Below are 14,162 nucleotides of genomic sequence, written 5' to 3'. Positions count from 1 at the left end.
GAGTTTGAGGCTAGCCTGGTCTACAGAGTGAGTTCCAGGACAGCCAGGGCTACACAGAGAAACCCTGTCTCGAAAAACCAAAACAAACAAACAAAAAAAGATTATTTTTCTAGTGCAAAATAGAAATGCTTTACCTTCCTGTTTTACTGCTATCCCTCGCTTGTCCTTTCTCTTGCCTTCCTTCTGTTTATTTAAGGTCTTTAAAGAAACCCTGGCCAATTTTCTCTTTATTTTGTTTAGCTTCTCTGAGAGTCATAGACCAGAGGTTTCATTGTCACCTTAGAAATAGCATGACTATTTTTTTCCCATCATCTAGATGTTTCTTCTTCTTTTCTTCTTCCTCCCCTTCCTTCTCTTCTTCCTTTTTCTTCCTTCACTTCCTCTTCTTCCTCTTTCTATTCCTTTTTTCTTTTTCCTCCTTCTCCTCTTCTTTTTCTTCATCATCATCATTGGAATTCAATTGTTTGAAGCATAAGACAAGCATGCACATTATGAAAAGAAGGCTTTAAGTCTTTTCTCTTCATTATCTTTTTAAAATTATTCTTAGAGAATTTGTTTTTTAGAAGACATCATCCACCTCCCCTACCTTTTTCTGCCCTCTCTCTGAAATGACCCTGAGATTTTAAAGGAGGGGATACAGTGTGTGTGTGTGTCTCTGTGTGTGTGTGTATGTGTTCCATTTAGGGTTATGCATACTATCTATTTACTTTGTTGTTGATGTGGCACACTCTTACAGAGGAACATGAGTACTGAATCAAGGAGTCAACCTCTGTTCATAGCCATTCATTAGGAATTTTTTTTCTCTCTCAGAGTGCCTAATACTTGTAAGTAAATACTTGGAAGTAATTTTATATTTCATCCAAAAGTGTAACCATTACAGAATATCTATTTAAGTCTTGAGCATTATTTTTTAAATATATGTGTTTATCTTCGAGTTGCTTCCTATGCTTGCTCTTAAGTGTTTCTTTTATGTATTTAATTTCTAAAGTCTTTTCATTGGTAAAGTTGGCCATTCTCTAGCCTCTAAACTGTTACTGTTGTAGCCTTTGGTTGTTAAAACTAGCTTTGTGGCTTTGACATACTGTCTATTATTGAAAAAGTGCCAAGATTAGTGTAAATAAATCTCTTGCCCAGATGGTGCATGCCTTTAATCCTAGCCAGCACTCAGGAGGTAGCAGTAGGTGGATGTCAGAGTTTGAGACCACCCTGATCTACATAGTGAGTTTCAGGACAGCAGAGCTATGGAGAGAGACCCTCCCTGTCTTAATACCCAAGCTGTCTTTAACTGTAAAGTAAAAGTAAGTTTAGCTAATTTAAAATACAAACTTAGTTTCTAATATTCCAAACAGATAGAAGTAAAGGAGACTTAATTCCTTTAAAAAATAAGGTTGATATTCCATCCATGTTGCTGATTTTGTTACACAAGAAGATTAGTACTCCAGGAGGATCTTTGAGTTTTCTACATGGATTCCCATTAGGCTCGCCCACAGAGGAAGTAACAATTCGTGTGTTTTCGTTTTACTTCCCTAGAGTGGTCTTGATATGCCATTACCACTTATTGATTCCTTCAGTTTGGTGTCCTAATGAATAACAAAACTGAATTCTAGAGACTCATAGGTTCCCATCCTTTGATTGTCAAAAGGTCATTTTTCCACTGAGGCAGATTGGTTTTCTAATAACTTTCATTAAGAAAGAGAATTGAGAAGAGTGATATCATATCTAAAGGAAGATGAAGCCTGAAGCATTCTTTAATTAGCCATTTATATTTTCATGGGAAGTAATCGCAAAGGTTTGATCCTTTCAAGTATTGAAGATTTCTATTTTAGAAAGTATCTACTTGATGGCACGGTATTAATGACCTTAAATATGTCAAATCTTAGACTTTCAATACAACACCAGTCTCCCTTAATTGAAAATGTTATATCTGGGGTTGAAGAGGTGGTTCAGCAGTTAAGAAGAGTACTTATTACTCTTTAAGAGTATCCCATTTCAATTCTTGCACCCACATGCTAGCTCACAACTTTCTGTAACTCTAGCCCCAGGGGATCTGACATCCTCTGTCTTCCTCAGATACCAGATGTGCATGTAGTGCAGACATACATACATACCGGCAAAACACCCATACACAATAAACAAATGAGTAAACAAATATGTTTAAAACTATTTAAGTGGAAATGTAATAACAATGTACAGGTGCTTCAGACTTCTAAATGGAAATACTAAGTTTAATCCTAGCATTAAACTTTTTCTGTAATAGAATTTGCATTAGTTTTTTTAATGACTATTTCCTCTGTATATAAATTAGTCTAAAAGAAAATAAAACTTCTTAGAATTATTACATAATTGAGTAAAATAGGGGTTGTAAAACCAAGTACAGCCAGCCAGGTGTGGCTCACACCTTTAGTCTCGGCAGGGGCCAGCAGATTCCCTGTGAGTTTAAGGACATTCTGGTCTACATAGTGAGCTATAGGGTAGCCAGGGCTATATATTAAGACCCTGTCTCAAAGACAAGCAAAACAAAACAAAACAAACAAAGCACACAGACATGCACACACACTAGCCCATACATAAAACTTTCTCAACATCAAACAAGTGCAATGTTTGGTTAGAGGATGGTGTAGGGAGAAGATATGTTCATCATTAAGATGCCTGTGATTGTTTCCAGAGTTTATTTTTATGGAGACTAAGGTTTTTTATTGTTGTTGTTATAGGGTTACTTTTAATTACTATAATACTTTTATAATAGAAGCTAAACATGGTAATATGCATATTATGTGTATGATACATAATGAGTTTAGTTTTAGTCTTTGTACTATATAAAGGATTATTTTTTGTTTTTGTTTTTTTTTGTTTGTTTGTTTGTTTTTCGAGTCAGGGTTTCTCTGTGTAGACCTGGCTGTCCTGGAACTCACTCTGTAGACCAGGCTGGCCTCGAACTCAGAAATCCACCTGCCCCTGCCTCCAAGTGCTGGGATTAAAGGCCTGTGCCACCACTGCCCAGTGGATGTGCTGGGCTTCTCGCTTGTTCTCTAAGACAAGTACTGCCAATATCCTTTCTGCCATGTAGCTGCTTGTTTGCCAAGTGGCTCTTTACAGACCTCCATTGCTGAACATGCTGGTCTAATTCAACAGCATGGATTTTTATGTCTTCCTCTTTTCTCTCTCTTCCTCTGGCAGGTACTAAGATTTCCACCTGTGTGCCCTAAATTTCCTTCTGAATCTCTTTCTAAGTTCTTTTGTTAGTGAGAGCAAGAACCCCAAAGTGGGAACTCCAAATTCCCATGTAATAATTAGGCAACTAAAAGGCATTCTAAAGAAGCTCCTGTTAGGATAGGAAACAAGTGACCATGTTCAGAACTTTAGCAACTTTATTTCTAAGGGACTTGATTGACTGCTGAATCAACAATCACATAAAGGGCCACCTTTCCTCGGTTCTCATTTGGCCCATGACATCTCATAAAGGGTTATGAAGCAAGGTTATGTCACATAGTATTTTCTATTTCCAATTGTTCATATGCTCCTAATAAAGCAGTGCAGTTTCACACTGGGTACATGTCTTTGTCCCTCCTGATTCACCATGGGCTCCTGTCCCAGCAGCAGCTTGTACCTAGGAGCTGAAGGGAGATCAAAACAAAATCCTGATGACTTTTATTTAGTATTTTCTAGTTACACTTGGTGAATTTAACCCAGGAGGTCCCCTGTGATACATGAAGCCAGCAGTCTTTGAACTTTTTGTCAGGACTGTGTAAGCATTATAAGTTTTCATGATGTATGTCTTGAATTGATCTTGTGGTTCTTACTCTAGGCTAATTCTATGTCTTATTTTTAACAGTGAACATAAAGATTCTGAAAAGAAACACAAAGAAAAAGAGAAAACCAAACACAAAGATGGAAGCTCAGAAAAACATAAAGACAAACATAAAGACAGAGACAAGGAAAAACGAAAGGAGGAAAAGGTACAGAACTTTCCTTTAAAGGGGAACAAAAGAGCTAAGATTTACTTTTATTTTGATTACTTTAGAAGCGGTAATGAAAGTAATTTTGTTCTGTTGACCCTTGGCCTTGGGACTAAAAAGGTGTGTAGAAGACTTCAGAGTTAGCCAGCAGTACTGTAGCTAAAACAAAACAATTAAACACTGGCTTCCTTGCAATGTACTCACTAAACTCCCCACTCCCCTATCAAAATATCAACCTATCTGAAACTATGATAACCACATTATTTAATTCCATGTTTTTCACAATACAGTAGCTGTTTATTTCATACTACAATCTGGATATAATGTTTCTGGATACATCTTTCCTGTTTTAGGAGGAAAGTTTTGTTTTTGGAAGAAGGCCTAAAGCTTTACTGGGTCTCTTTTGATGAAAAGATTGAAGATTCTGGGGCTAGGTCTGTACTTAGTTGATAGACTAAGTTTGACTAGCATGTAGGAAGTCTTGTGATTCCCAGCACTACCTAAACCAATTGTATTTGTGCATGCCTGTTATCCCAGCACTTGGGAGGTGGAGAGATAGGAGGAGTAGCAACTCAAAGTTATCATAAGCTACAAAGTGAGTTCAAGTTGATTCCCAATCTGGGATGTATACACTGTCTCAAGAAAGAAGATTCTTGAATGAAAAACTCAGACACTGGGCAGTAGAGACTGGAAGAAGACATCCTTGTTTACTCCTGACTCGCAGTCCCCATCTACCTCTGATCATTGATCACTGATCATTTTGTGTCTTTTCAGAGACCCTGTAGATAGGGAGCTGAGGGTCGTCCCTTTGTGTGCATGTGTTTTTGAATGATTTGTTTTATTTAACAATTACGGAAAAGAAAGTTGTAGATGGGAAAATACCCACAAACACACACACACACACACACACACACACACACACACACACACACACACGAGAGGGCAGGAAATAGACTAGTATATTTTAATTTTAGTGTTTTTCTTTTCCCCTCTGCTGCTAGCAGCAAATTTTTGAGTAGTAGATATACATATTGGGGAGATGAAATCTACTGTTGTTTTAAGATTAAAAAGTTGCTGTTTTGAGGAAAAACTTTCTCCGTCAATTTCACCTAGAATTGTCAAAAAACAGCCTTGGGAAAATATCTTTAGTTGACCTGCTTCCGTTTTGCTAACAAGAAGAGTAAGTCCAGGATCAAGCTCCAAAATAGCCTGACACGGTCTTGGACTTTCTGAACACTTAAGTGGCTGTGATTATCAGCACAAGACATGAACAGTATTGAGCCTGTCAAAATTTTGTCTTGGAGAAGGGTAGAGACTCATTAAGTCTCTTCCTTGAAGACTACCATCCGTTAATGGTTATTAGAGGAAAGAGAGACATTTTCTCAAGTGGTATAGTCACTGGCAAGGGGCCTACCAACACTTCTGTAAGCAATCCCGATTCAACTCAGTGGGACATCCAAAAGAAGGAAGAAAAGACAAGTCATGGCAGTGGAAGAGACTGGTTAGGAAAGGGATCATTAGAAGTGGGGTAGGGGGGATGAGTAGCAGGTAGATCAGAGTACCTCACATACTTGTATAAATATTGTAATTAAACCTGTTTTATGTATAATTAGTGTATGCTAATAAATTTAAAGTCTTCCAAATTGATGGTAATATTCTTGAATAAGAGATCTTTGTCTTGTTTTAGTGTTAAATACTTTCAAAGCACTTACTAAATAGCTGTGGTTTTACCTTGCAGATTAGAGCTGCTGGGGATGCAAAAATAAAGAAGGAGAAGGAAAATGGTTTCTCTAGGTAAGACCTTTTGCTGTGGTAGCTTTTTTTTTTTTTTTTAATTTTTATTGGATGTTTTATTTATATTTCCTATGTTGTCCCCTTACCCCATCCCCCACCCACCCAGGAACCCCCAATCCCCTCACCCCTCCTCCTTCTTCTCTGTGGATGTAACCTCTATCTACCCACTCCTACCTCCCCACCCTCAAAATTCCCACCCCCTGGGGCATCCAGCCTTCATGTGGTCAAGGTTCTCTTCTTCCACCTATGCCCAGCAGGGCCCTCCACTCTTACATATTCAACCGAAGGGCTGGATCCCTCCCTAAGTGCTCCCAGGCTGGTGGTTTAGACCCTGGGAGCTGTGGTTGGTTGGTATTGTTGCTCTCCTCATGGTGCCGCAAATCCTTTCAGCTCTCCTTCAGTCTTCACTCTAACTCCTCTATTGAGAACCCCATGATCAGTTCAATGGCTAGTTGTGAGCATCTGCCTCTGAGTATGTCAGACTCTTGAAGACCTCTGAGGAGATATCCATATCAGGCTCTTATCAGCATGCACTTCCTAACTTCCACATCAGCATCTACCTTTGGTGATTGCACATGGGATAGATACTCAGGTGGAGTGGTCTTCAGACGGCCCCTCCTTCAGTTTCTGTCCCTCACTTTGTCTCCATATTTGCTCCCTTGAGTATTTTGTTGCTCCTTCTAAGAAGGACCGAATCACCCCCACTTGGTCTTCCTTCTTTATGGGCTTCATGTAGCCTGTGAGTTGCATCTTGGGCATTTCAAGGTTCTGGGCTAATATCCAATAATCAGTGAGTGAATACCATGTGTGTTCTTTTGTGATTGGCTTACTTCACTCAGGATGATAATTTCTAGTTCCATCCATTTACCTAGGAATTTTTTTTGGTGACTCTGCATTGCTTTTTCAACATGAACTGAGCTAGCCACCTTCATGATTCAAAAAAAAAGTCAGTATTAAGAGTGCTTGACCTAGGCTAACTTTGCTTTTTTATAGTTCTAGTTAGTGAGACCAAACAATGTTTATACAGAAATTTACTAGAAATGGAGAAGGCTAACAAAATAAGATTTTTTAAAGTTGAGGTATGTACATACCACAAAATTTGCCATGTTAGAGTATATATAGCTTATGGGCTTTGTTTTGTTTTGTTTGTTTGTTTATGTTTTGTTTTGTTTTGTTTTGTTTTGTTTTTCGAGACAGGGTTTCTCTGTGTAGCTCTGGCTGTCCTGGAACTCACTTTGTAGACCAGGCTGGCCTCGAACTCAGAAATCCACCTGCCTCTGCCTCCCAAGTGCTGGGATTAAAGGCGTGTGCCACCACTGCCTGGCAGCTTATGGGCTTTTATTGTATACACCTCACTATTCCCCAATATTTCAAGAGAAACTTGAAGTTTGGTAGTAATTATGGAATTTCTTAGTCTACAATGAATTACTCCTTTGTAATATCGTAAGACATATCTAGAACCTTATTAGACTTAATTTTTAGGGATAAGTATATATTTAAGTAGGCATATATAAGTGCATATTACCTGTAGGCCATTTTTATACTCTGCATTCCATCTGTTCTGTTTTCCTCATTTTCAGTTCCCTAAAGTAAGTGCCCAAGTTCCCTGTAGATTGAGAAGACCATTTAAGATCACTTTGTGCATTCTGATGTCTCCCATAGAACCACAGAATGGAGTCTTGTTCAAAGCATTTGCCTTGACTGGGACAGAATTTTGAGAAGTTTACTTTCTTGAGACTTTGTATCCAGATCCTTTAGAAAAAGAGAAGCAGGTGCCTTTGATAGGGATGTTTTACAAATGGTTTAAGAAAGCAGAATAATAATAAGCTGATTAAGCACTCTACAAAGTAGGAATTCTGTTTCTTTATCAAATGATTGAGCCCCATGATGTCTAATCTTTGCAAGAGATCATGCAAGACTTTTCTTAAACTAAGATATGAATAGATTATTTGAACTTTCATCATGGATTCTCTTGGACTTTGGAGGTTAGAAGGTCAGGAATGTGTGCTCTGCCTCTGATTGTCTTTGCTGGCCTACTTGTCAACAGTGAGTCATGTAGAGAATCCAGATGCTTCACTTAAACTTCATCTTCATTTTTTGTTTGTTTGTTTGTTTGTTTTGTTGTTTTTTGTTTTGTTTTTAAAGAACATCTTTGAAGTGTGGTAACTCACTGCTTGCTTTTACACATGACACTTGGGATGCCATTAACTTTGAACCAGTGGATGCTGTAGTATCTCTTCTGGATCTCCAGGGCTTTGTAATTGATGGGGAATAGAAGGAGAAACAGCAGTAGAAGTAGCATTTGGGGATTGGGGGAAATGTGCTGGAACTAGGAGAGCTAATCTCTAAACATTCAGATTTTGTTGCAAGCAAATGGATATAATACTTTTAGAAAGAAAGGACGATACATTATACTTCATGCTGTGACTATATTTTACAGTTGAGACTAGATACTTATTCTTCAGATCCACTACTTTATAAATGGCAGCTTTATTTTGGGAGGTCATTTTCTTTACTGAGTTAAGTCAGTGAGGTCTAATTTGAAGAGATGTACCAAGCCAAGCTAGTAAAGAACATTCCAAGGTTTCTGAGTGTTTGTCCCTGTCGTGGGCACCTCTCCTCCTCCACTTCCGCCTCCTCTTCCTCTACCATCATCATCATCTTCAGCACCACCACCACATCACTCTAAGATAGTTGACTTAAGGATCCTCTATCTTACTGTTTGTGAATGGCAGTCTTCTGAAGTTCAGAGTGGCTTTAGCTCATATACAGCCCAGCCTGACCTTGACTCCTGCTCCTTCTTACAGATGTGTGCAACTGTACCCAACTGATTTTAAAAAAAAAAAAAATTAGATTTTTAAATTTTACATGTGTGAATGAATGTTTTGCTCATATGTACCTGTGCATTGTGTGTGCACATTCCTGATTTCCATGGAGGTAAAAATAAGGTGTTGGATTTCCTGGAACTAGAGTTATAGATGATTGTGAGCTTCCTTGTGAGTGTTAGATAAATCTGGGTCCTTTACAAGAAAAAGTGCTCTTTATAAGTGCTGGGCCATCTCTCCAGACCCCCAGCTTACTCTTTCTAGTTAGTGTAGGTTTCATAATGTTCTTGTACTTTGCTCATAAATTCCATATTAATACATATCTATTTAAATCTAGATTCTGCAAAGGAAAGAAAATATGACATTCTTTTTTCTCCCTTGCTTTAAACCTCTGTCCTTCATACTCTCCCTTCCATTTTCATGAAAATTTTAAGATCTTTTTTTGTTTTATGTATATGAGTATTTTACCCTCATGTATTTCTATATACCATGCCCATGTGTAGTCACTACAGAAGTCAGAAGAGGACTTTGGATACCCTGGAACTTGAGCTAACAAATGATTGTGAACTACCATATTTGGTGGGGGGGAAGTGTGCGCCAGTAATTGAACTCACGCTTTCTGGAAGATTTGCAAGTGCCATCTCTCCATCCCCTTTCATGGCACCTTTTTAAAAATTGAGGTTCCTTTTGCATAAAAGAGAAAGTCTGGTATTTGTTTTTCTAATTTTTTTCCTGTAAATAACACAATTTTATTCTTTATGCCTGAATAAAATTCCATTGTGCCTATACCATATTTTCTTTATCCATTAATCTATTGATGAGCATCTACACTAGTTCTGGATTTAGACTCTTGTGGATTTATAGACATCCATGTTGTATGGTATACTGGTGAATCTTCTTGGGTATACACCAAGGAGTAATATAGCTGGGTCATATCCTGGATCTGTTCTTAGGTATAGTCCTCTATAGGATTTCCATAGTGGCTGTACCAGTTTACATCCTCATTAACAGTTTTTTTTCTTTTTCACATCACTGTTTGTCACTGAAGGGATTCAGGGCAGGAACCTGGAGGTAGGAGCTGGTGCAGAGGTCATGGAGGGGTGCTGCTTACTGGCTTGCCTGTCATGGCTTGCCCAGCCTGCTTTCTTATAGTGCTCAGAACCAGCAGCCCAGGGGTGGTTCTACACACAATGGACTGGGCCCTCCCACATTAATCACTAATTAAGAAAATGCCCTACAATTGTATCTTAGGGAGGCTTTTTCTCAGTTGAGGTCCCCTCCTTTCAGTTGACTGTAGCTTGTGTCAGTCAGGTGGACATAAAATCAGGCAGGGCACCTACTTTATGCTATCTAATACAAGTCTCACAGTCTAGTAATCATTAACTAGCTGTTTTGTTTTCTTTTTAGTCCACCACGAATTAAAGATGAACCTGAAGATGATGGCTATTTTGCTCCTCCAAAAGAGGATATAAAGCCACTGAAGAGGCCTCGAGATGAAGATGAGTATGTATTTCTTCCTTTTTGATTAAAGTGGAACATTTAAATAAATTTCAGTTTTAATAGGGTGATTGTTGCTGCCTTATTAACAATCATAAAAAATTGGAATCAACCTTGTTCTCCAATAGATGAATGGATAATGAACATTTGATATGTGTATGGATAGTAGAATGTGCTACTTAGCTATAAAGAAAATGAAATTAATAGTTTTGTAGGAATATGGATGGATTTAAAATGTATAATATTAAGCAAGGACACATAATCTCAGAAAGGGAAAAACAAAAAAACAAAAACATGTTCTCTCCTGTAATCTACCAATACTTTGAAAAAAGAGAGTAGGAAAGGCTAAATAATTGAAAGGGATGAGGAAGTGCTGAATGCATTATGGAAGAGGATATAAAGCTAATTGTTTTTCTACTTCTGATTTGTTGTGGATTTTCTTCCCCCCACCCCCTCCAATTTGGTGGTAGATAAGGGCATAAACTACATACAATACTGAAAATGTAAAATTGAACGAAGTTGTAGAACTTGATTCTTAGTGCCTATTCTAAATATAGATGTTCATTGAGCTAGGTCTGGTTAGTTTTAATCTGGTAATTTGGAAGAATTTTTTTTAATAAGTTTATAAAATATTTAAAAATGAATTATAAGAGAGAAGAGATACTTTAACAATTTTTAAAAAGAAAAGGCCTGAGCCAGGCATGATGGCACCTGCCTTTAATCCTAGTACTCAAAAGGCAGTGAAGCAGGTGGATCTCTAAGTTCAAAGCCAGCCTGATCTACAGAGCAAGCTCTAGGACAGCCAGGGCTACACAGAGAAACCCTTTCTTAAAAGAAAAACAAAAGAAAAAGGCTGTTTTAAGAATAAATATGTGTATATCTATAATGAATAAAAATATATTAATTGGCATTTATGGTTAATAGACTGATTTATGAGAAATGGGTTTGCTAAGCAAATTAATTTATGGGCTATGTGTAATGTGTTTTTTCTTATTAAAAAGTAATGCATATTTAGTTAGTATTAGACATTTCAAACTATGCAGAATTAGTGAAGGGTAAATTATTTTAGTTCCTTGAAAGTTTTTCAATTTTGTACCACAAGTAAATTGAGAGAAATTGGGTTAGGGATATCTACCACATAGAAAGCCATAGCACCTTATAAATCTGGGTGTGGAGGCAAGAGGATCAGAAACTCAGTCATTCTTGACTGATTAGTGAAGTTGAGGGTTTAGTTTGGGCTACATGAGGCTCTACCTCAATTCTTTTTCCTTCTAGGATCTATGCCTTTTGATATATAAGGGAACCTTCAATGTACTGAGATAGTGAAGTTGATATTGTTATTTAAGGCTTACATTTACCTCTTTCCTAGATCCATCCAATGATAATGTATTCTATTTTACTGGTTTGAGTATGTTGCTTACTATATTCTGTGAATAGTCACAGGATTTAAAACAGAATGTCTGAGGCTGTAGCACAGTTGATAAAGTGCTTACCTTGCATGCGTGAAGATCTGAGTTTGATCCAGAGCCCACATACAAATTTCAGGTGTGCTGGAACATGCTAGGACTGGGAAAGGCAGAGGCAGGAGAATCCTTAGGACTTGCCAGCTATTTAGTTTAGCTTAGTGAGCTCCATGCTCCTGAGAAACCGTGTCTCAAAGGAGATTGAGATTGTTCTTTAGAAGGATAGTACAAGTTGTCCACATGAATATGAGCACTCAGACATATGTACATATAACGTTAAAAAATCAAATATATTGGCTAGATATCAAATATAGCTTGGTTAAGAGTGCTCGCTGTTCTTCTAGAGAACCTCCATATCAGGCAGCTCTTTATAGCGTTATATCTATTGGCCTCTAGTCTGTTTCTGTCTTTTATTTTTATTTTTTTATTTTATGTCATGATCCTGAACATTTATATGTGTACCACATGTATGCCTAGTACCCACAGAAGCCTAAAGAGTGCATCAGATCCTCTAGAGCTGGAGTTATAGATTGTTGTGAGCTGACCCATGTGGGTGCTGGGAACTAAGCCAAGGTTCTCTGAAGAGCAGCCAGTAGTCTTAGCAGCTTGAGAATCTCTCCAGACCTTACTCTCGTCTTTGCTACTATAGATGCCCCTCAAGACTTAACAGCAGTCACACCTGCCATGGAGACTTCAGAGAGCCTAATCCTAATCCTGTCGATGAGAACTCTTGAGTCATAGTTGCATTAACTGCATATTCATGTTCCTCTTTCTAGCGCTGATTATAAACCTAAGAAAATTAAGACAGAAGATATCAAGAAGGAGAAGAAAAGGAAACTAGAAGAAGAAGAGGTTAGTAAAAATTTTTAAGGCTTACATTTGTATAAAACAGCCTTTAAAAACATGAGATTATTTTAATTTTTAAAAATTTTGTGTGTGCACGTGCACACATCATGATGTACATGTGGAAGTCAGAGGACAGCTTTGAAATTCAATTTCTCCTGGAAATTGAACTGGGGTTGTTAGGTTTGACAGCAAGTATCTTTAACTGCTGAGTCATCTCATTGGTCCTAAAATAGCTCTTGAGGCCAAATGAGTTTTAGAAATTTTTTGGTTTGTAAGAGTGGGGAAAAGTTTTGCAAACAAGTTGTGGCTGTGACACTGAATGTGCCAAGATTTTTGAAATATCTAGAGTATCAACCACCCTTGAGTCTACTCTGTCTATTCATAGCTTTTGTTGATACTGATAAAGTATGCCACCTGTAGTTATGCAGAAAAGACTTAACAACTCTGAAGACTCTGTCTTTACAGTATTTCATGTTCAATGAAGCATGCTCTTTCCTCATTTTAAATAACTGCCCTGATATAAAGTCTTTTAATGAGTGCCCTCTTGGTTGTAGGGTGAAATCTAAGCTCTGGAGCACCACTCCTCAGTCTGCCCTCTGCATTTTGCTTCATTTCGTTCCTCCTTAAGCTCACCTTGGTCTGGCCATACCGGCTGCCTTTGTTTTTCACTTAAGAGTTCTGTGTGTAGTGTAGTACATGCTGTTCTTCTGTCTGGAACACACATTATTTCCCCCCTTCTACTGTTTTATAATCTTCCTTAATTTCTTAACTTTAGTTCAAGTGCTTTTTCCAAGGATCATATTTGGTGCTTGTAGTAGATAGAATAATGTAGTCCTTTCCTTTCCTTTCCTTTCCTTTCCTTTCCTTTCCTTTCCTTTCCTTTCCTTTCCTTTCCTTTTCCTTTTCCTTTCCTTTCCTTTCCTTTCCTTTCCTTTCCTTTCCTTTCCTTTCCTTTCCTTTTTTTTTTTTTTAAATTTCTTGTACTAAAGAGTAGTTAGCAAGAAATTTTTAAAAAAGATGTCAGCAATTCCTTAGGCTCTTAAGTAGAATTCTTAACTTTAATGTTCTTTCTGTGAGGTTAGTCAGTGTTGTGGACAAAATGGGCTTAAACATGGATAGATTAAAAAGTACCAGTAGTAACAATAGTGAATTTGAACACATTGGTGGCGCAGGAGCTTTTAAGATTGTTATCTAATGATGAGGATGGTGGTACATACCTTTAATCCCAACACTGAGGAGGCAGAGACAGGAATATGTGAGTTTGAGGCTACATGGGGATACATAGTGAGACCTTGTATTCAGGAGGCACAGAAAAAGTAATTTGATCAGGTATGGTGACTGCAAAATTGTAATCTAAGCACTTTGAAGACTGAGGTATGAGAATTATGAGGTCAAAGTCTAGCCTGGGCTACACAGGGAGAACTAAAAACACCATTTATCACAATATTAAGAACTTGATATGCAGGCTGGAGAAATGGCTCAGTGGTTAAGAACATTGACTGCTTGCTCTTCCAGGAGTACTGAGTTCAATTCCCAACAACCACATGGTGGCTCACAACCATCTGTAATGGGATCCAGTGCCCTCTTTTGGTGTGTTTGAAGACAGCTACAGTGTACTCATATACATTAAAAAACAAAACAAAACTTGATATGCATATTTAAATGTGCATTAAATTTAGATATTTACTTCATCTAGTCAGTTTTCTACATTATCTGTTTTTTTAGTTCTTTCGTCAACCACAAGAAGTAATATGACTCCATCCTTATTGACAAATATCTAA

At 37.7% G+C, this 14,162-nt stretch overlaps 1 protein-coding gene across 1 annotated transcript in view; it reads left to right on the top strand.

Moving 5' to 3' along the window:
- The window catches only part of Top1 (DNA topoisomerase I), an 84,854-nt gene that overhangs the window by 30,736 nt on the left and 39,956 nt on the right, over positions 1 to 14,162 (top strand). Inside the window, exons 4-7 of the mRNA XM_028786747.1 lie at positions 3,833 to 3,956; positions 5,695 to 5,750; positions 9,983 to 10,078; positions 12,312 to 12,387. Coding sequence (XP_028642580.1) covers positions 3,833 to 3,956; positions 5,695 to 5,750; positions 9,983 to 10,078; positions 12,312 to 12,387 — 352 coding nt within the window. The remainder of the gene's footprint in view (positions 1 to 3,832; positions 3,957 to 5,694; positions 5,751 to 9,982; positions 10,079 to 12,311; positions 12,388 to 14,162) is intronic.

Source organism: Grammomys surdaster, unplaced genomic scaffold (genome assembly GCF_004785775.1).
Source record: "Grammomys surdaster isolate TR1022 unplaced genomic scaffold, NIH_TR_1.0 125574, whole genome shotgun sequence".
Taxonomy (NCBI): Eukaryota; Metazoa; Chordata; class Mammalia; order Rodentia; family Muridae; genus Grammomys; species Grammomys surdaster.
The sequence above is the reverse complement of the archived record's forward strand: the minus strand, read 5'-3'. Positions and strand labels throughout refer to the sequence as shown.